The sequence below is a fragment of the Mustela putorius genome, unplaced genomic scaffold, assembly GCF_011764305.1.
Source record: "Mustela putorius furo isolate JIRA1106 unplaced genomic scaffold, ASM1176430v1.1 tig00003863_pilon_pilon_pilon, whole genome shotgun sequence".
Lineage (NCBI taxonomy): Eukaryota > Metazoa > Chordata > Mammalia > Carnivora > Mustelidae > Mustela > Mustela putorius.
The window spans coordinates 12591496-12613470 of NW_025422015.1; the positions used below are offsets into that span (position 1 = coordinate 12591496).

The 21975-nt window shown below is 33.8% G+C and overlaps 1 protein-coding gene across 5 annotated transcripts in view; it reads right to left on the reverse strand.

Annotated features, from left to right (window-relative positions):
• Positions 1-21975, reverse strand: part of ADGRG6 (adhesion G protein-coupled receptor G6) — a 137324-nt gene that overhangs the window by 49290 nt on the left and 66059 nt on the right. For 3 of the 5 annotated variants that reach the window (XM_004752733.3, XM_004752735.3, XM_013056234.2), the window contains 4 exons: positions 19430-20053; positions 10698-10766; positions 8409-8492; positions 2133-2218 (listed from right to left, as the gene is read on the reverse strand). In XM_004752733.3, the coding sequence (XP_004752790.1) occupies positions 2133-2218; positions 8409-8492; positions 10698-10766; positions 19430-20053 (863 nt within the window). The remainder of the gene's footprint in view (positions 1-2132; positions 2219-8408; positions 8493-10697; positions 10767-19429; positions 20054-21975) is intronic. The other 2 variants (XM_004752736.3, XM_045066299.1) reach the window with 1 other exon arrangement.

The window sequence follows — 21975 nt, forward strand, 5'->3', positions numbered from 1 at the left end:
TACCAGACTTTTTAAAGAAGCAATGGATTATATTCTCAATATAAATAGCAACCTCCCATGATGCACTGTCCAATATGATCACAAATGAGATAGCTTTACTGTTATGAAATCTTCCTATTTCTGTATCACTTTCAAAGGGTTTTTTAGGTCTTATTTCATATACACAGTTAGCCTTCCTTGCAAGCATTCTTAAAGTTGAATGTAAATTCTACAAGGTGCTGACAAAAAGTATTAAATTATTTTAAAATTAAAACAGCAATAATATGAATCAGGAACACTACTTGTGTTTTCTCTAGTATCAAGCATCTGCTTTGGTATCTTGCCTCCTAAATGAAAAGTTTCCAGTAAACTTTAGATTCAGATGAGAATGAAGCTGCATTGAAAACTATGCATGTAATAAATATAAATGTAAAATTATATGCTGCCTAAGGCACAGACTCTCCAGTGAATGTTAATTTCTCAGGTTAATAATATTAGTAGTGGCTTATTTGAGCCACTTTTATCTTTTTTATCTTTTTAAATCATTCTGACTTAAAACAAAAAGAATTCTTGGAAGTAAATGGGTTGCAAGACATTGGGGGAGTATGTGCTATGGTGAGTGCTGTGAATTGTCTAAGACTGATGAATCACAGACCTGTACCCCTGAAACAAATAATACATTATATGTTAATAAAAAAAAATTAAATTAGATTAAATTTTTAAAAAGAATAGGCTCTTTATGTAAGGCTGCCCTCCATTTGGAAATGACATATATCTCCCAATGTTTGAATTAATTACTGACTGTAATATGTCAGTCCAAAAGTCAACAGCAGCATTTTTCATTGACTTCTATTAGAGAATGTTGCTCCTCTCAATTTTATAATAGAATTGTTCTATCCATATGATTGTTTCCTATGTTAACCTGTTTTAAAGTGTATTGAGAATAGGAGTTTTCTTACTACAGACCCTTCAAAACAAGACTGTATTGTTATATTAAGTTATTCTTCAAAGATAGATAGATAGATAGATAGATAGATAGATGATAGACAGATAGATAGATAGACAGAAAGACTGTCACTTCTACATCTCAATGTATGATTTAGCTTTGTTTTGCTACCAAGGGCATGGTTACTAGATACCTTCTGCATAAGAAAACCTGTCTTTCACAAAATGTATACTAGAGTGACTTTATTCAGTGTTTAGTCGATAGTAGTATTACATATAAAAAGCAGTATAAAATCACAGTATGCAGTAGACAGAAAAGACAAAAAAGAAAAAACAAAACCTATGGAAAATGAAATTTTTGTTATGGAGACAAAAATAGGTGATATCTGTAAGGACAAGAAAAAAAATACTGAGGTTGTTTTCTTTTTACTGGAAATTACAAAAATTTTCATTAATAGAATACTGATTAAATAAATTAGTATGCCCTAAATCTCCAACAACAGAAGACTTGGGAAATCAATGACCAGGTAGCCACATAATGCAATACTATGCATCATTAAAAAAAAAAAAAAAGAAAAGGAAGGTCTCTGCTCACTTACAATATAAATCTGACAATAACAAAAGTAAGTACAGTGTAGAATGGTATGCAAAATATGTTTTTAGTGTAAAAAGGAGGGAAAAGATGAATCTATAGTCTTATTTTCTTTTATATGCACAAAGAAATTCAGGGGGGAAAAACAAATAAGAAAAATTAACTGATTTCTAAGCAGATGGGTTGGTCTCCAGGGAGATGAGCTACAGGGATGGGTAAAATATTTTCATGATATATTTTGTTATGCTTTTTGGTTTATGAATCAAACATTCAAACAATTAAATTAAAGATATATAATCTATTTCTTAAAGCTCTGCTAAAAATGTAGGGATATAGTAGTAAACAAATATACCTATGAAAATATATTTCTATTTGTGTGGTACTTTTCTTCCTTAGATATTAATCGTCTATTAGGCCTGTCCTTAATTCAAGTGCACCTCCCTTTCTAGAAATCAGCATATACCTCACTTCCATGTTTATTCTTAGTATATATAAGGAACAGTGTCTATGCACCAGTGTGATCTGTGGACTCAGTTACCCAGACAGCAGAGTCCCTTCCAGATTTTCAGAGGTTAAAGTTTTCAAATCAAAGAAGAAATTGTAAAAGTTCACTTACCCATTCTGCTACCTTGCTCTGCACTTTAACCTCAGGGTGACGAAGGATATTTTGCATCACTATGGAAATTCTATAGATAATTCCATCTGTCCATTGGAAATAGGATTTAGTCCATTAATTATAATTTACAGTTATATAATTCCCAATTTAAATTTACAATCACACAATTTTAAACACTTTAAAAGAAATGCCTTTTTTGGGAGATAGAGATTCCAGTAGGAATGCATAAGTCACAATAATAAAAGGTACAGTGCAGAGAACATAGTCAGCAGCATTGTAATAGCATTTGTATGATGACAGATGGTAACTATACTTGTAGTGAGTACAGCATAACACACACACTTGTTGAATCACTATGTTGTACGCCTTAACACTGTCTGTCAACTACACTTCAGTTAAAAAAAAAAAAAAAACCTAAAAAGAACAGAACACCTTCTACATAGGTACAGAAAATTTGAGATATTTTGACGTTATGCTCATTGACCTTTGTAACTTCTTAGAAAGAGTTCTCAATTTATTCTTATAAATAATTCATTGTCTCACAATTATCACCTACATGTTTCTTTAATTCTATGGATTTTGGATATAGAATTCTAAAATTTTTTCATGACTTTTTCATGTACAATTTGATCTCTTATAACAATTATCATTTTTTTGTACACTATAAGGAACAACAGAGTTTGGGATATGAAAACTTGAGTGGGATGATGGACGAAGTTAACCTGAAAAAGAATAAGCATACATATATTTGGTGCCCTCGGCCCCTTATTCTTCTTTTACTCTTTCCCCTCCCGAATATAGCATTTATTTCTACTCATTTACCAGATTTTTCATCAAAATTCCATAAATTTAGTTGCTTGTTTCAGAGTAAAGGGGGAAAAGAAAAAATATTTGCAGATAGAGTTTTATCTCGGCTAAGTTGCTTCAGAAAGAAAATCTTATGGGAGAGGAAAGTTCTGCCTTTTTCTTTTTGGGACAATCTTTAAAGTAGCCTGAAAAAAAAAAATATATATGTGTGTGTATATATATATTTATATATTTACATAACTCAATTTATCCAACTCAATTTACATTTACATTATATATAAAATGTAAATTTATATATAATTTATATAAAATGTAAATAAATATAAATAAATTGCATTATATAAAAATGTAAATGTAAATTTATATATATATATATATTGTAAATGTAAATTGAGTTGGCTGGTAAATTGAAGTTACCAGCCAGGCTTTGCTAAATCTCTCTAGAAGTGTGTTAGAAGGTAACTTACTATAAGCAGCTAATATAAAAAATATATCATTTTAAAATATCATAGGCTATACAGAGAAAAAAATTGAATATCTGTTATTGTCAGTCATCTTTTTTCATGCTTATAGTTTGGTATATCTTAAGTAAAATATGCACAGAAAATGTAGAAATATATAATTAAAACTATGTTGGGGGAATAGATGTAACAAAAAAGTTGGGAAGTCAGTAGAAAAAATATAAAACTCTGACTCCAGAAACCCCTATAATCTATCAAAATGGAAATTCCAGTCACACTACTAAAGGAATGCTTTTCCATTATTAGGTCACAATCTCATGCTAAAAATTTTTCCACTCCCCGAGGTAATAATATAAATACATGAAATTTGCACAAGTCCAAGGACAGGTGGGCTTAACTTATGTAGACTAGGTTATTTAGCTTCTAAAGCTCTTCAAGTATTTTAATGATTTTTTATTTTATATGCCTCTCAAAATATTCTGAATTTAAAATATTTAGAGGAGTATATTTAAAACAAATGATATTAATTCAGATTAAAAAAACCTTTATCACACAGTATATGTCATCATATCAAATCACGGACATTCTGAGTGACTGAGGAGAAATCCAAATTGCAGATGTCCAAGAGATATTCTAGGATCCTAAGGGTATCCTGTGTATCCCCGGTGTCAGCAGAGGAGCTAAAAAGCAACCACTAGATGGAGACCTAAAGCATGTGTTTAAGAGTAAAGTGTTCTTCCCTCTCAGGAAAATACTGCAAAATACTAAAACTCATTATTTTTTTTTATTACTGACATTTCTGTAATGTTTTGGAAACATTTAAGATATTCTTCTTTAAATTTTAAATATTTCCTGCCTCATTTTTTCCCCAATCTGCTGTTATTTATAAATGAAAAAGACATCCAATATCAGAGACAGCCTAAATCAATATATAAGTACAGCACTCTCCCTAGAGTTAAATTGCTTACAGCAAATAAAACGTGAACACAGAGAACAATGTAACATCTTATGTTACAGATTCTCTTATGCTATAGATCATTTTCAAGTAATCTCCCTTCAGAAGCCTCAGAATGAGGCATTTATATACTCGGGAGTCTACTTGTTATACTTATTTAAAATTTCTGAATAATGTAGGCAAACAAGTCCAGGAGTGAACTGTCAAAACAAGATAAAATGTCCACCAAAGAACTGGTAGGAGGGGTTTTGGACTGCAGCAAAATAGCTGGCTTAAGCATTGCTGTTGCAGAAAATATACAATTAAGACATACTGATTCAGGCTTTCCCGCGTCATCCCAGCAGTCAAGGCATCTTCTATAGGTGTAACAACTCCCATAGGTTCTCAATAGAAACGCTAATCACACATTTTCATATATTCCAGAGACTTCAAAAGATATATGTATTGTCCTAATAATGACATCCAAGCCAAAAAAATTCATGATAGACATTTCTTAAGGTTGGGGGCATGGTGGGGGGACAAATTTACAAGCATACCCATTTTCCAATAAAGGACTCTTCCAATCAAGTAGAACCTTAAAGTAGAAATCATTGCTTGCCATTATAGATGTGGTGTCAAAAGAGTATATTCCTGTCAATAGGTCTTTCTCCAATTAATCATTTTTTTTTTTTTTTTTTTTGCTCCTTCTTAGCACTCTTTCCAGGGTTTCTTAGGAGACACAGAAATGACACTATGTATTTATTCTATAGTCAAGGATGTGTAACATAGGTTTGAGAAGGTAGGTTTTAAAACATTTGTGTGAAAAGAGAGATGTTATAATATACACCAAATGTTATTTTAGAGTCAAAATGATATCTTTGAACTGGTGATGAGGTCACTATAACATGACAGTTGGATTTATAATATGACTGGAGTTCTGCTCATTCTACACATATCATTTCTTTAGGTAACTGGCATCCAAAGCTAGATTGATTGTCCAATCTATACACACATCCAGAGAATTTTTTTTTTTATTTGAATAGTTAAACATATGTTTTTTGAATAGTTAAACATATGTCAAGAATCTGGACATATGCTCAGTGGGTTAAAGCCTTTCCCTTTGGCTCAGGTCATGATCCCAGCGTCCTGGGATTGAGCTCTGCATCAGGCTCTCTGCTCAGCAGAGGGAAACTCTCTCTCTGCCTGCCTCTCTGGCTATTTGTGATCTCTCTGTCAAATAAATAAATAAAATCTTTGAAAAAAAAAAGAATCTGGAAGTAGTGATGTAATTAATACATGTAAGCTAGATTTTTAGAACAATAATAAGGACTAACAGAGTTATTCCCTTACTTGGGTTACTTGTGTTGACCCCACAAGATTTAATATTCAGTAGCACTGGAGTGATGATTCAAGCACAGAAAGTACAATTTAGTATGCAAATAATAATTGGCCCAAGAGCTCTCCTTAAGAGTATAATGGAAAAGGCCCAAAAGTTATTGTGGGAATACCTAGATTATCCATCCCATATTGAAATATCTGTTCATGAAAAATAACTTAAAGATATGATTTTACTAGTATACAAACTGAGGTAACAGATACAAGTCATTTGAAGATAACAAAAAGAACTTTCCATAGAGAAACAGGAATACTTCATAAAGTTTAGGAAAAGAAATTTTATGGATACACTTAAGAAATCTGTCTGATTATCAAACAGTCACAACCCCACCCCTCCCCACACCAGCATATCATCACTGAGAGACCCAGCAAAACTCTTCAATAAGCCAGAATTTCAAGGACTGGATAAGTTAGATGACAAATTTGATAGTTGTCCCTATCTTTCTTACAGTGAATAATGAAACAGGATTTTCTGATATATCAGATCGTAAGCCTGACTGAGTTTCCCAAGGAATAAGAAAAGTGTATCTGGAATTGCTGACAGTATATAAATGATTTAGATAGTCTAGGACATGACGTTAAATCCCATTTATTCACAAGGTGAACAAGTAATTCTCTTTCCAATTACTTCTAATTTGACTACATCAAAGAAAAAATATTAATTATAGTCTGTCTCTAACTCTTTGTTAACTCTTCCTTTTTTAAAAAGATAATGAAGTCTTCAGGCATAGAGATATGAGAAAGCAATAGGATATAGAGAAAATTCAATAACATTGTTTTCATTACACTTGCTCTTGCTTTTCATTTCTGTTTTACAACAAACTACTGATTTTACAAGAGCAATATCGATTTTCCCATATAAGTGCAAATGTTTAAATTAAAATGTGAGTCAATTTAGATTTAAAACTATTAAATCAATAGTACAGATGGCTCAAGGATGTAGGAAAAAGTATTCTGATAGTACGCAGATTTGAATACATAATTTTGAGAATATTTCTACCACATGATGACTGTGGAGTAATTTTAAATGCTAGGATTACTTTTTTTTTTAAATCAAGAATCATCTAAATTGCATTTTTCCCTTTAATGTAGTCAAGTCAAGCCATTTTAACTGAGTCTAACATTTGCTTGCTTTGTTGAAAATCCAATGAAGATTATGACGCAGAGAGAAATGGCTGAACAAGGCTCTCTTCAAGAATGTCAGAAATTACATGATTGAGTGAATACAGCTCCACTCCACCAAGTCAAGGACTCTGAAGCATCGTATAAATGTTCTTGGGCAGTAGAGGATGTGCCTGTCCTAGAGGGAGAATGCCACAGAGGCTCTTTGTATATTCATACAAAGAGTGAAATACTTAGTTAGAATTATAATATTCCCATCCACTGGCTGGAGTCCATGTGAAATATGCACTGGGAACGTCAGCTGCTGCTGCTTTCCTGGGGGTTGCTGGAATGTTTGCCCCGTCATAAATCTCCGTGGTGTAACTACCAGAATAACCATAAACACTTCCCTGAATCGATGTCTTCATAACCCTAGTAAAATTTATATCTATGTAGCATGTAAAATATTCCATACTTCCAATTTAAATGTCCTCACAGAGGAAGTTGGTGTAACCCCTGAAGCCAAAGAAAAAAATGAACTATGTGGGTTTCTTTTCTCTGGGTTTTGGTCTCTGCTGATATATTACAGATGTTTTGGCCTCACAAGTTAAATGATTGGGGTTGAGAAAATTCCTTTGTTTCTAATAGCTCATATTTGAGAATATTGCTGTAGGCAAGGCAAGGGTGTGGTCACCTGATTGGAATTTCTCTTTCCTAGGAGAGACTTAAACCATTTATTCTGAATTACCAAGGCTATGTAGTCCATATAGGTGGCATAACTCACATTACCTGGCATTTTCCCTGCTCATTTCTGTATCTCATATATCTGCCCTATTTACAAATTACAAAAAATATAAATAAAAGAGTATATGTGGAAAAATAGGCAAGAAGTATTGACACTTAAATTGAAATTTCATCAGTTGAAAATTGACTTAGTTGATATGCAATCATATTCTAACCATTACTCTTCAAGAAATAAAAATGGAGAGCAAAGTATTATCATATAAATAGATCTAAATATCATGAACACTTAAAGTTGGTTTCAGTGAGAAATTACATTACTAACATAATTCAGTTTTTTTGAAATTATAAAATTCTTTAAGAAACTGGTTTCCTGGAGCATATAATCTGACAAAATACCATGAATACTTTTTCAGATATCTAGTATAAAGCAAATTAATCCCTTTTAATTAAATGTTTTTCTCTTAACGCTTCCTTTGAAAGCAGTTTTTGCTAAAAGTGGACAAGAGTAAACATATATTTTTATCCCCAGGGGTACAGGTCTGTGAATCACCAGGTTTACACACTTCACAAAAAAAAAAAAAAAAAAAAAAAAAAAAAAAAAAAAAAGTGGACAAGAGTAGTACTGGAAATGTACTCATACCACCAGTCATCAGAATAAGGAACTCCAGGGAGTCAAGTAATATTTATTTCTCTTACTAATCTTTACAAATGTATAAATGTACCGACTGAGTCCAAAACCAGAAATTTTGTTTGAACATTTGATTTTCCACTCTTAGAAGACAATTTTTTTATTACATCGGCATACCACAAGTAAAAAAGGTAATGATTTCTTACCATTGCTTTGCTTAGCGATTCTATTAGTAACAGGCATGTTAGTGGTGACAGTGGGTGGTGTAGTACTAGGAGAGTCTACAGTAGCTGGTAATAAAGATGAGAAAGATGTAATTTTGCAAGGAGCACATGACAGTTAATTTGGATGAGCAATCTACAATTAATGCATGAAAATATACAGAGGAGGAATAGAAACCATTTCTTGCTACTAAATACAACAGACTCTAGGGTTACAATGTATAAAATGAAGCAATGCTTCCTATGGCACATTAAGAATCACTTCATATGGCCTCTGGGGTCACATTGTGCAAGAGCATGGAGCTGGTACCAAGGAAAAGGAGGAAGAACATTGAGATTCTAGACCCAGGTCTGACTGATGACCACAGAGTGAATTACTAAATCTTTCTAGAACCCAATTTCCAAAGTTCGTAAAAAGAAAAGTTTAGAGAAGGCAGTCTGTACTGCACCTATATCAGTTTGAGAAATTATCTAAACTAAGTTAGTCTTCCACTGAGACTAGAGAAATAGTCTCCAAGGAAAAGTATTTCTTCTTGAGAAGATAAATGTGAAGAAAAACAAAAGAGAATGAAATGTATAGACTATATAGAATATTAATGTGTAGGATCATTTACAGATCCCAATAACTCTACTAAATGTTGATGGATAAAATGGATTTCAAAAGAACAAGCCTTACAGGGGAGACCTTTTCAAGGCATTATGTCATAGCTATGCTTCTTCTACTATTAAAACTTTCAAAGATTAAACCCTTATGGAATGCTTTATTATCTTTCTAAGGGATTCTGGAGGAGCTGTATAGGTAGTAAAATACACACACAATCTCCCTTTAGTTTATCTTAGGAGTATGTTTGTACTAGATGTACATTCATATACACAATGACCATAACGTAGTTCCACAGTGTAGCGGTTAGCACGTCTGCTTTACAATGGCCATTTGTTACATATCTCAATTTTAAAAATATTACCTAAATTTAAGACATTCACTTGATTATGCATTGAGTGATTATGATTATGATTACCTTCTAAAAGTGAAATTCTTTGATTCAAAATATATATCCTTAACTAAAATAATTTTCCATGCCAAAGTATTCTTTTTGAAGTTTTTCTTTTTTTTAATTATGAACAATTATATTTATCTTAATGCAAAATACATCAATGAATTTAAAAATGCTTTTTGGCCATTTAGGACATGGGGAAGGGGAATTGCTGGGCATTTGGTCTTTGATCTGTGGAATCAGGACTATAGGTGTCTCAGATTTAAAGAAAACAACAAACCCTTCAGATCTTGAACTAAGCAAAATTAAGTTTTCTTCCTATTTCATTTAACTATTTCAAGACTAGAGTGAGTTCATGGAAATTCTGTAATGACTTTATTTTCATAGCTCATTCATCCATAATAATAATGAGAAATACTGAATTACATCCCTTCTTCCTGACTACTCCTACACTAGAACCACAGAAGAGAGTTTAGGTTACTACTAAGAAACACTTCTAACCACTGTCACTTTCAGGATATGATGCTCCTGATAAGAGATCCAGCTTTTTCAAAAGGCATAGTCATGATTCTTAATGTGGCACATAGAATATGTTACTTCGTAAAGAAATATTTAATAGAATAAATGGATGAAAATGGGTCATAAGTAATTAGGAGAAACAATGATAAAATTAAAGCAAAATACTTATTATTTTAAAACTTTAATTATATATTATTTGCATGCAACTATTTAGTACATAATTTATAACTGGAATATTGGCCATAATATAGTCATTGTGCATTATAATAATATAATTACATTAAGATTAGTTTAATATAACTAATTTTATCTTAATATTTAAGTTATAGTGTACACCATGAACTGCCTTATGGTCTTGTCTCAAGCTTAACTGAATATTTAACTTAATTTACCCCTTATTTTTTATACATGAATACCTTTTCAAAATACTGCATAACTATATTTATACAGGATCTTTGCAATACTCTTGAGAATAAAAAGAGGAAAAAATGAAATAAATCCTTGTTTAATAACATATAATCATTCACATTTAAAAACCCAGTCCTTTATGGAAAATGGTCGTCAAGCATGTGAATGCATTCTTTCTCCACAGTGTATGTACTGTGCACCCACACAACTAAAACACATCCAGAAATTCTTCTGTTTTGCTGGTTTCTGGCTTCTCAAGTGAAAAGTAAGATAATAATCAAAACAATTACAACCCCATTATCCAAAACAGCAAGTAGGAAACAGACTCCGGAAGACGATGTTGGCTCCCTACCTTGGCAGAGGGTCCCCAAATCGGCACAGCTGGCTAGTTCTGCTGCTGGGAGTGGGATCAGGTAGGAACCTTGATCAACACAGAGGAATTATACAAGTTTAATTGATGATTTAATGACATTATCCAAAAAAAAAAAAAACAACCCACCAAAATGCCCACAAATCTTATGGTTGGCATAATGGGAGCAGCCCTAGAAGAGTCCATCAATAATAATCTAACACGAAGAAAGTCTCTTAAAGCTTTTGTGTCTTTGTTTCCACAAGTGTAAAATCAGGTTATTGAAATTTCCCTCAAAATCTTCAACTCAATTTATTGTCTATCCACACATGAAATGAAAAGAAGTGCTACTTCCCATTAAAGTTTGTGTAAAAAATCCAGGGCCATTTCACAGAACAAATTACAAAGCTCTGGAAGAAATTCATATAAATAAAGTAATATAAACATCAAAGATAAGTTTCAAAAGTAAACTTAGATATTATTAATATTCATAAAACGCATATTTTTGGTTCACAGGCACCAGCATATGCCATTTACAATTCCAGAAATATGTTCCTGTGGCTTCAAGTTGGTCTCTGTGTCTTTTTATTTCAATTTTTTTTTTTTCTGACTCATCCTCAGCAAGAAACAGTGTAGAGCTGGCTTTCTAGTAGGATAAAGGATTTTCTCTGTTACATTAAATCTCCCTGACAGTTAACAGACTTTCATCAACAGGTTGAGTCTGGGGAAGATGTGCTAAGCTTACCACAAAGCACCTGCGTTATACAGAAAGACAGAAGAATAAATACATACGCATGCACAAATACATGTATTTGATTTTAAAAGGACATTTCTATAACACTGATTCCAGTCTAATATTTAAACATTTTCCAACCTGTCCTGTGGGAATAGTACATGAAGGCAGAGCAGGTACATGATCTAACAAAAGATGTCTAATTAGGTAATTGATGTGCATAAGCAGAAAGCCTCCCAACAGTTTTTAACAGCATCTCATGAATCATGACTTCTTCATTCTCAACTGCCTCAAGCACCTAAGCCCAAGGAAGAAATGTTACTTCAGAAAAACTCAACTCTATAGGCAGGTCTATGAATTTACCTGGCAAGAAACCCTCATCATAGACATTTACATGTCCATTCAAAAAAAAGTAATCACTGTTTAATGTGTGAGGCACACAGGCTAGAATAACACTCTAAGACATTGTCACTGCCATCAGAATGGAAGATAGAATCACAGTTCTCTCAATGCTGTAAGTACTCAGTGGCTCAAAGGAGGGTATAATTAGCAGCTTGGTGAGAAGGGGGAAAGAGAATCCAGTACAAAGAAGGAAAGTAGTATCACTATACTGATGTGGGGACAGAAGACTAGAGATGGATATTCCTAGCAAACAGAATTACTGAATTATACACCAAGATGGGAGTAAAAAGCTCTGAGAACCTGGGTGACATGGCATTACTGGAGTAGAGTATAGGAATGATTGGATATATAGACAATGGATACTAGTGGAGGCCTGATAGAATATTGGCACCATGAGCAGTAGGACTCTTCCAATGGCGTATCCCACACACATAGTAGGTGGGTACTCAATCTTTAGCAAATACAGTTCTGGATACATCATGAATGACTGAGAGCATTTTGAACTCTTTCTTAGAGGAAAGGGAAAACATAAAAGGAAAGTAAGTGAGAAAATTAGGTTTAAATCTGAAACCACTTTTGAGGCTCCAGGGTCAACTAAAAGGGAATATATAAGAATAAATATTATTAATTCACACTTGATATCATGAATACAATGAGGATGACAAGAAAGAAATGGATATAAGCCATCCAAAGATAGAATGTACAGTATTTAGTAACTAATCAGAGAAGAGAGAAAGAAATAGAAGACTAGGGCATATTTTTCTGGTTTCCAGCTTGAGAAATTGGTGTAAAATGATATAGAAGGAAAGAAGAAATATTAAGAGAACAGCAGACTTAGGTAGGGTGGGATGAATAAGTCCAGTAATGGGAATTGAGGTGCCTGTATGACATCTGGATACATGGGCAGGTACACAGGTTTTTGTAAGAGTCTAGCCGAGAAAAAATGCTGCAAAATCTGCATATGTGTCTGGGATCGCTCAAGCTAGAGTAGAGATTTGATGGAACCACAGATACTCCTATTTTCAAATATCATATCATTATTTTTTAAATTTTTTTATTTATTTTCAGTCATATTATTTTTTTAAAGAGCTCTAAATCTGAGAAGTAAAAAGAGTTCTTGAAGAAGGTGACTTTATAGAATTTAAGTGAAGAAAGTTTCACAGAGGTATGGCCATATCAAGTATACTGAAATGGTCAAGAATGGTCAAAACCAAGAAGACCTTTAACTCTGCATTGGAATTTTGGTGGTAATGGTAGAGGACTTCGTTTCGGTAGCGTGGGAATGATGAACTCAGGAGCACCACTTGAGAAGTGACTGCAAGAAAAGGAAGCCTGGCTATGAAAGAAAGCAGAGACAGGGAGGGTGAGTTTGAAAGACTGGAAACTTAGACAGTGTACTGTGGAAAAGGGCATCTGAGGAGGCAGACGTTGAGGCTTGCCTGGTCAGGACCAAGGCAGAATTTTACTGTCAAAGTTTCTGTCCACTGTTCTTTCTCATCTTATTTTACTTATGACCCCTTTTTGTAGAATCTTACTTCTCTGTGAGCTACTTATATTTTAGTGAGGAATTTCTGAAAACTAAAAAGGCTTCAAAACTCAAAATGAGGAAACGTCAGCCACTGCAACATAAGGGAGAGAGAAAGATCCTTGGATGGAGTTCCTGTGCTTCTCAAATTACACACAATGTTGGCTGTCAAAGGTTCCTTAGGTCTTTCTGGCACTGATACCATAGCTTTGGAAGACAAAGAGAGATAAGGAGATGGTGTGGGAAAGAAGTTTCTAGACTAACTACACTGCCACCACAGTATGTTAAGGGGCTCAAAGGTGGAAATGAGGAAAGAATCAGAAGAGTTATTATTTAGAGCATGATACTTAATAATTTTTTAAATATTCATTGTATGGTAACAATTACAAATTTATTAAATAGTAACAAGTGTCATTGTATGATAACAAGAATAAATTCCAAGATGGGACATCCCTGTCACAGTAAATTATAATACTTCTCAATATTTAAATTATTGGTTGCTCTTTTTTTAGGTACTTATACTGTAGCAAATTGATACTGCATTATAAACACTCATTAAACACTGTTTTATGATGATTCGATACAGAAACAGAAATTAGATCTGGAGACTACCTGGTGTAAGTATAAATGACAAAACTTATTATTTTTTTTTATTTTAAGAGTTCATTATTTATTTATTTATTTATTTATTTATTAGAGAGAAAGAAAGAGTCAGGGAGAAGCAGAGGGAGAGGAACAAGCAGACTCTGCATTGAGAGGGGAGCCCGACATGTGGCTTAATATCATGACCCTGAAATCAGGACCTGCGCTGAAACGAAGAGTCAGACCCTTAACTGACAGAACCACCTAGATGCTTTCCAAGTGACAAATGTAATTAGCAGAAAATTACATTGCTAAATGAAAGCTTTATTACAAATATACCAAATTACATAAACAAATACATAAAATATACAAAGTACACACAAACTTTTTATTTCTACCCAGTTCCATTTTCAGCGTATCCACATAAAAAAGTCATTCTAGCATCAGTTTTCCTAGGTGGACATATTTATGAACCAGACTGATAAGGAAGAAGAGACAATTTTCTTTCCTGGATCATAATATAATTATTATCAAGGGACTATATTCAGAATGTGACCTATGTATGTTCATTGATGTTTGTGGATACCACAAAGGCATTTATTTAATACTAACTGTAAAACTTAGTGCAAAGTTTCCTTGTAAGATGTAGGCACTGAAAATGAACAGGTGATGAAAGGGTGCAAACTTGTTAATCTCTCTTCTCCATCTGTTGTCCTTCCAAAATCTTGCCACTGAAAGGAGTCACTATTTACACAGGCTGTGGTAAAAAATGACTGATGTGTAGCCAAGAACTCATCTTATATTCTACATAATGATAATCCAAATAATAGCCAAATCTTCACAGCGAGTAGCAATAATGAGAAAAAAAAACAATTGCTTTCAATTCCCTCTTTGCAGTTATTATTAAAATGAATTTTATAATTTTTCATAAATATACTTAAAATAACATTATTTCTGGACCTCTTAATTCTCATAGAGTTTGGGGCATCTTCAAAGAATAGAGTCCTCTGTAAAGATAAAGTAATTTTTTCCTGATTTTATTACTTAAAAAAAGAATTCATTTATCTAAAAATGCTACACTCAATAATTTTTTTAGGGATGAATGAAGGAGCCAATAGTGAGTCACAATTTTATGGCTGTGAAGGACAGAACTGTAACAATTGACAATGAAAGGGTAGGAATCCAAGAGTTGATGAAGCCTTGGTAATTAAGAACAAAAATCTGGAAGTGAAAATAAAAGTCAGTACAAATCCAAAAATTTCTGGAAAAGAATAACAAAAAAGTTGGGTACTTAGGAATTGTGTCTTATCTCTACATCCAAAAGTGGTTCATAAATGGAAGTGTTTAATAAATTTTGTTAAATAAATGTAGTTTGTTTGAGCTTAGACTGTTTATTGGGTTATACTGTACCACTCCTCAGGAAAGAGCAGTCATCAGGAAAATAAATAAAACTCATATAGAAGGCACTACTTGTTCTTTGTGAAAACTCATGGACAGTAGCCAGTACCTAAACTTAAAACATAACACAGGCAAATACTTGCAGTTATAATTAAAGAGTCCACTCACTGGGAAAACTATCTATGGAGGTCATAAAACTGAATATGTTTAATAAAATTGGGTAAGTAAAATATGCTTAATAAAATAAAAATTATAAAGTAAAAATTCTAAGAAAAGGAATGATGCTATAAAATGAAAAAGAATTACTGCTAAACAAAGTCTTTCTGAAAAAAAAAAAAAAAACAGACAAGATTAACTGTGTTTTAAAAAAAGAAAAACAGCCTGCTGAAAATTTGTTAATTAAGATATAGTTCCCCACAAAGTTTAGAATAGTGTAGGAAAACAAGAGTCTAAATCTGAAATTGTTGAAACATTAATTAATAACATGTTGATTTTATTAAGGCTAGGATATTTACTATTTGAAATAAATGACAGGATGTTTTAATGTTAGTATAATCAGTTCTGTTTTACCATCTTAATTTTCATATCATAATTTACTCAGCAACAGACCTTTGGAAAATCTATTCATTCTTCTACCACAAGTTGAATCTGGAATTAAAGGTCATATTTAACAGACATTGTCAGTCCAATGGAATGTTAGGCATGAAATTCTATTTTCCCATTGGTTACTGTACTGATCATTAGTTTTTGGAAATTACTGTTACGATAAACAGCAAGCCAAATGTTCCAGGAAAAAAAGAAAGGTTAAAATGTTAACAGAGTAAACTTTTTTTCACTTGTTCAAAGTTCTGCTTAGCTAACAAGCTTAGATATCCTCTCTCTTACAGGTATTTCCTGCCAGTTAATAAGTGACTCCAGTTCTTCAACTCCCAAAGCTGATGACTGAACAGCGGGAAACTCCCTCTCCAGTGATGATTCCTGAAATGCAGCCCAGGATATCTGAATCCACGGAATGGGGTGTTTGACATCACTGTGGAATGTTAAGAAGACTGCTATAAAAATTAAAGGAATTCAAGCCCGCTGAGTCTGTGACTTGTGCTATTCTTTCAATGAAATCATTTTGAAAACATATAGATGACTGTGTTACACCACCATATGTTTGATGTGTCCCAGTAATCTTAGGCCTTGGGAAAGGAGTTTTAAAGAGAGTGTTAAAGAAAATGTGAGGACACCCAGATATAAAACCTGAGGAAGGGGGACAGGAGATGTGCATGTTAGTTCACCAACTGCCTTGACCACTTACTTAATTTTTTTTTTTTTTAAGTTTCAGTTTCCTGCCCTATGTTAAGTGAAGGGACTGGCCTAAGTTGGAATTCCAAACAGAAATGCCTCCTGGAGCCAGAAGGCCATCTGAAGATGAAAGGGGGCTGGTGGAAGAAGAATACCCAGAGCGGTAAGGGCTGAGGAGAACGCCCATCCCTTCACAAGGAGTGAACACCACCTCGCTCCAGCTGTGTTGGCCTGGCAGCAAGACTAGCCCAGGCTTCGTTTCTTGTTTGCCAGCAAATCCAAAAATTTATTTTTATTTGAGATCATTTTCTTAATGTTGGAAAGAAATCATTGTTTAAAAGCATTTGTGTGGAACAAATATAAATAAATGAGAACAACTAAATACTACCACCATCATGGATGTCTGAGGGCTAAATGAGCTCATGAGGGGCTGACTGACTCCCCCTGGCCCTGGAGACCTAGCAGGTCTTTACCACAGTCATCCAAAGTGTGTGCTTCGGGAGGTTGGACCCTCATGATTTTTTAGACTACTTTCAAGGATCAGCAAATTTTCTCTGGAAGGGCCAATAGTAAAAATATTAGGATGGTGGGCCATGTTACAGTCTTCCACAATCACCAACTCTGACCCTATAGCAAGAGTCAGCCACAGACAATACAAAGCCTCCTAGTCATGGCTGTGTCCAATAAAACTTTATTTACAAAAATAGGTGGCCTGTCATAGGCCTTCCTAGTTTGCCAACCCCTGGTCTAAAGGATTTCCTAGAGAAGCTTAGAAACCAATCCATGTACATCCCTCACATTTTATCACATTAATGTATCTAAGAGGCAACACAGGAAAGAAAACTTATGACTTTTATTTAAAACAAATAAAATATTTATGCCCCAGAAAGCTAGTGTTTTCCCACAGATCACTCCTGGGCCTTCATACTCCTTATCCAGGCAGGAACTAGCTCATCTACTCTAGTATGTCCCATCTTCTAGTCTGGTTTATTCCAAAAGACAGTCAAATTTATACTTGTAAGAGACATAGCTCTAAAATTAAACTCCTGTGTTCACCTCCTGGCTTAGCCACTTATTAACTGACACTAGATAAGTTACTTAATTTCTTTGGGCCTTACATTTCACATCTGCAAAATGGAGTTAGTAATAAGACCCACATCAGGGGTCTATGTTGTAGAAAAGAGTGATTATGTGTAAAGGGCTTAAAACACTACCTAGAAAATATGCACTGAATATTCAAGTTAAGCACATAATTTAAGTGTTATCAATTATTAATACACCTACTCAAATATTTTTGGTTGCCATAGTCCTCAAATATTTCACCATAGAAAGGCAACTATTAAATGGTCTATATTATGACTTTCTAATAATAGCCAAAGATATGGTGAAAACAGGCCACTAGAGCAAAAATAATTACCCTGGACATAAGAAGACTATCACTGCCCTCTCACTGTTCACCAACCCACACCAAACACACACACTTGATCTTCTCAATTTCTTCACTGAGTGAAAGTCTTGTCAAGGGTCCCTGACCACCCTCTGTAGCTAGTCAGACTGAGAGGATGCTGGGGAACACCATCAGCTCTTATAGAGTTCTGCAGTCGTCTTCTGCAACATGCTTGTGGTTTACCCTCTGCCAACAACCCACAAGAAAATACCCCTCAAATGGCATCACTTCATAACCTCTCACCATTTGTGGGATCACTATGGACCACTCGAAGGGATGGGTGACTTACACTGAGAGTTTGCTGACAAGAGTTCCCCAGAGCAGAAGGGTACACACAGGTCAGGGAAATGGGGGAAGTGGTCTCAGGTCTTCAAAGGGGTCCTACTTTGTTCAAACTATTGGGAATGAAGTTCTGAAAAAAATCTCCTCCAAAGCCACATGAGTATTACTTTTTAACATCAGACTCCTCTCCTCTTTTAATGAAAGTTATTTCTGTGACTAAAAAGTATTTATTATCAACACTTTAGATTTAGTCATATTACATTATCAAAAGTGACAATGAAACTTTACTTTTTGTATTTTAATCAGTCCTATAATAAAATAAGGACTTCCAAAATTAACTTAGGTATGTAGAGAATGTTTGATAGAAGTCTATTTTAATATAGTGTTGTCATATGGAATTATTTTCCTAAATATTTTGCATTTAGCTACTTCCAGTAATATTACATTCTAAGTCTCTCAAAGAGCAACTATTACGAGTATTGAAAACAAACAACAAATGCTCATTTTCAAACAGAGAAGAAAGTTCAAAGAAAAATCTGATAATTTCTGATTATCAAAGATTTTTCCATAAAATGGACAGCTTCGATATTTTATCCTGGCTGAGTAAATACCATTCCTTTTCAGGGGTAGTTGTTTATTTGAATGACATAATGGAAATTTCATAAAGATCAGCTTTTTATTGTACCTCTTTGTGGTCAAAAACAATTACTTATTAATTAATTTTGTTTCAGTCCTAGTGTTAACCTTTCTATTCGAGGTATGACAGTTACAACTTTTGTTACATCAGTGATAAACTGTGTGATATTTTATGACATAAGAAAAACTTTAAAATGGTAGAACCAAGAGCTTTGATTGAATAACGAAGGTTTGTAATCAAATGTATACTATGTTTGGCTGAGCATATAACATTTTAAAAATCAAAAGCTCATTAATGACAACTACATATATACACACACAAAAACATACACACCCATATATATACACACATACATAGACACAGGTACATGTGTATGATTTCTTGTTCACCAACATTCATAGAATAATTTTAAAAGGGGGGGGGGCATGCCCAGACTTACCACAGCTTAAGTTGCTTTCTGCTTTCAGAGCTAGGGTGGGGATATTCCAGAAGTCATTTTGCCAGTCAACCACATTCCCTTTCACATGGCAGCTGAGGTTGGAGAGGACTTTGGAATTCATGGTAAAATTCCAGAGTCGAAAGTTATAAATGTCCCCTTTGAGGGAGGCAATCTCATTGTGCTGGGAGCCTAACAACAACTTCCCATTTCCAGGAATAACTTCACTGATGGTAGAATCGCACGGAACTTCTTCATAGTTTCTTTTGAAATTTACACCAACAGAACCCATAGAATTATTCCAAATGATGCAGAGCTGCTCAAAGCTTTCTGTGAAAATGTCTTCTTTATCCTTCACAGGTAACACGCTGTTTAGGAAGCATTTTGAGCCAGAAATAGAAATAAAGTAGCCATTCTTGGCCTTTCCAAAGCTAAGCAACTGTGTGAAAGATGCATTTGAGTAGGAAAAAGCTATCCATTCATGGTCTTCCTTGCCAATTTTGGTTGCTTCAAAACAGAGAGTGAAAGCGCTGAGCTCTGGAATAGAGACACTTTTGGCAACAGATACCTGATAACTATCTAGCATCTGGGGTAAAATGACCTTCTGGTTCCTTAAGGACACAGCAACTAGGAAAAATAATAACAGATAAAATGTATTAACTTCAAATAAGAACTAATGAGAGATACAAAGCATCTGATATGCCCACCCCCACCACACCACTTGACTGACTGACCTCTGCCCCACCAACCCTCTTTCATGATTCTCTATCACCAACCCATCACCTTGTACCAATAATAACAGCAATATGCAACCCAATCTATATTCACTCTAATCACGGTGGGATCTCACATCAAAACTTTTGAGCTAGAGACGACCAAGATGATAAACATCTTTTTTTAATACCAGACCTAAACAAAAACAAAAAACAAAACCCTCAAAAACCCAAATTAAGGAAACTACTATTTCAGGAAAGCTCTGTTTATACATTTTTCCAAATAATTTTCTAAACATAATAGCTAATAGTTCTATTTTTCATTAACAAGAGCCTTTTACTCTTCTTAAACACTCCTATGCTACTTCAGATACCCCATTTCCTATTCATTTTCCCCATCACCAGGCCATTTCAGGAACAAAGGTAAAAATACTATTATGGAGAGGCAGTCCAATAAAAAAAATAAAAATAAAAATGGAATTTTAAGCCATATTTCCTTTATAGCAAGGCCTCTGCACTCCTTTCTGAGAGAGAGCAAGGAGCAGAGGAAAATGGGGCAGACAATGCAACTTCCCATCCCAGCTCTTCCACAAAATGCAGTGTGACCTTGGACCTGTTACTTCAGCACTCTGTACCTCATTCTGCTCATCCATAAAATGAAAGACAATGGCACATATCACACAGGTGGTCAACAGGAATTAATACTCGGAAAGCACTAGGAAAGTGTCTGTTAAAGTCAATCTATAGTTAAGATTGTGTACTAATGTTACTAGTTATTAATAGATTATTATTATCATCTGCATAATATATTCCAAGTAAAATGAATCAGCCTATCTCTGACGCATGTGAAATTGTTAAATAATATAATGGGTTTCACCCTCTGTTAATGTAATAGACACCATGAAACATGTACTGACTGAGAAAGAAGTAGCTTTCCTTGAAAATTCTGTTTAATGCTAGCTTTATAGGAATGCTAGTTTGAACATTTTTTAATATATACCAAGAACAGGTCTATGGTAGAAAAAGCATTTTAAAGTAAACATTCTAGTTAAAAATCCAGGGTGGAATTTAATAGAATCATGGATTTTTAGCCTACTTCTTAAACAAAGCATTTGAGAGCTCTGATTACCCAAAGGGATATTTATGTAATAGGAACCCAGTATTCTACATGTATTATTGAAAAGGCTGAAAGGAAATATGTCCATCAACACTTTATTAGTAGTTACGGCTGGTTTATAGATATATGGCCAATTCCACTTTGCTTCTTTTTTAATTTTCAAATTTCCTGTAATGTTTTACAATTTTTAAAACATTATAATGATGAGGGTCATTTGCATAATGGTGCCTTTCTCCTTCGTTTCTTTCACGCATGACATCTACTTACGAAGCTACCCTCGAAGCTTGAGTTTTCCTTAAGCAAAGAGAGGTTTTAGAGAGACTGAGATTATTCCAATGCTTTAATATGCCAAAATCTGGGAAATATGTTTGAAAGAAATTTTTTTTCCTTTCATTAGTCATTTTTAAGGGGCTTTCCTCAAGCTATGTTGTTTATTAGCTTTAGTTATAAATAGCTCTTTTTTATTTTAAATGCTAATTTTTTTATATTTGTCCCCTAGCATAGTTCCTTAAAAGGGCAACATCTTAAAAGCCTAAAATAAAATGATTTCTGAAAAGGAATATTTTAAATGTTCAGTGAAGAGCTGTCAGCATTGCAGCTTTTAATTATTAGCTGTGGAATATCTACAATATCTTCCAAGCAGCCTTTAAATGTTCTGCATATAAACAATATAAACAAATTTGGCTCTACTGTGACCAGATTTTGGATCTGGTAACTGT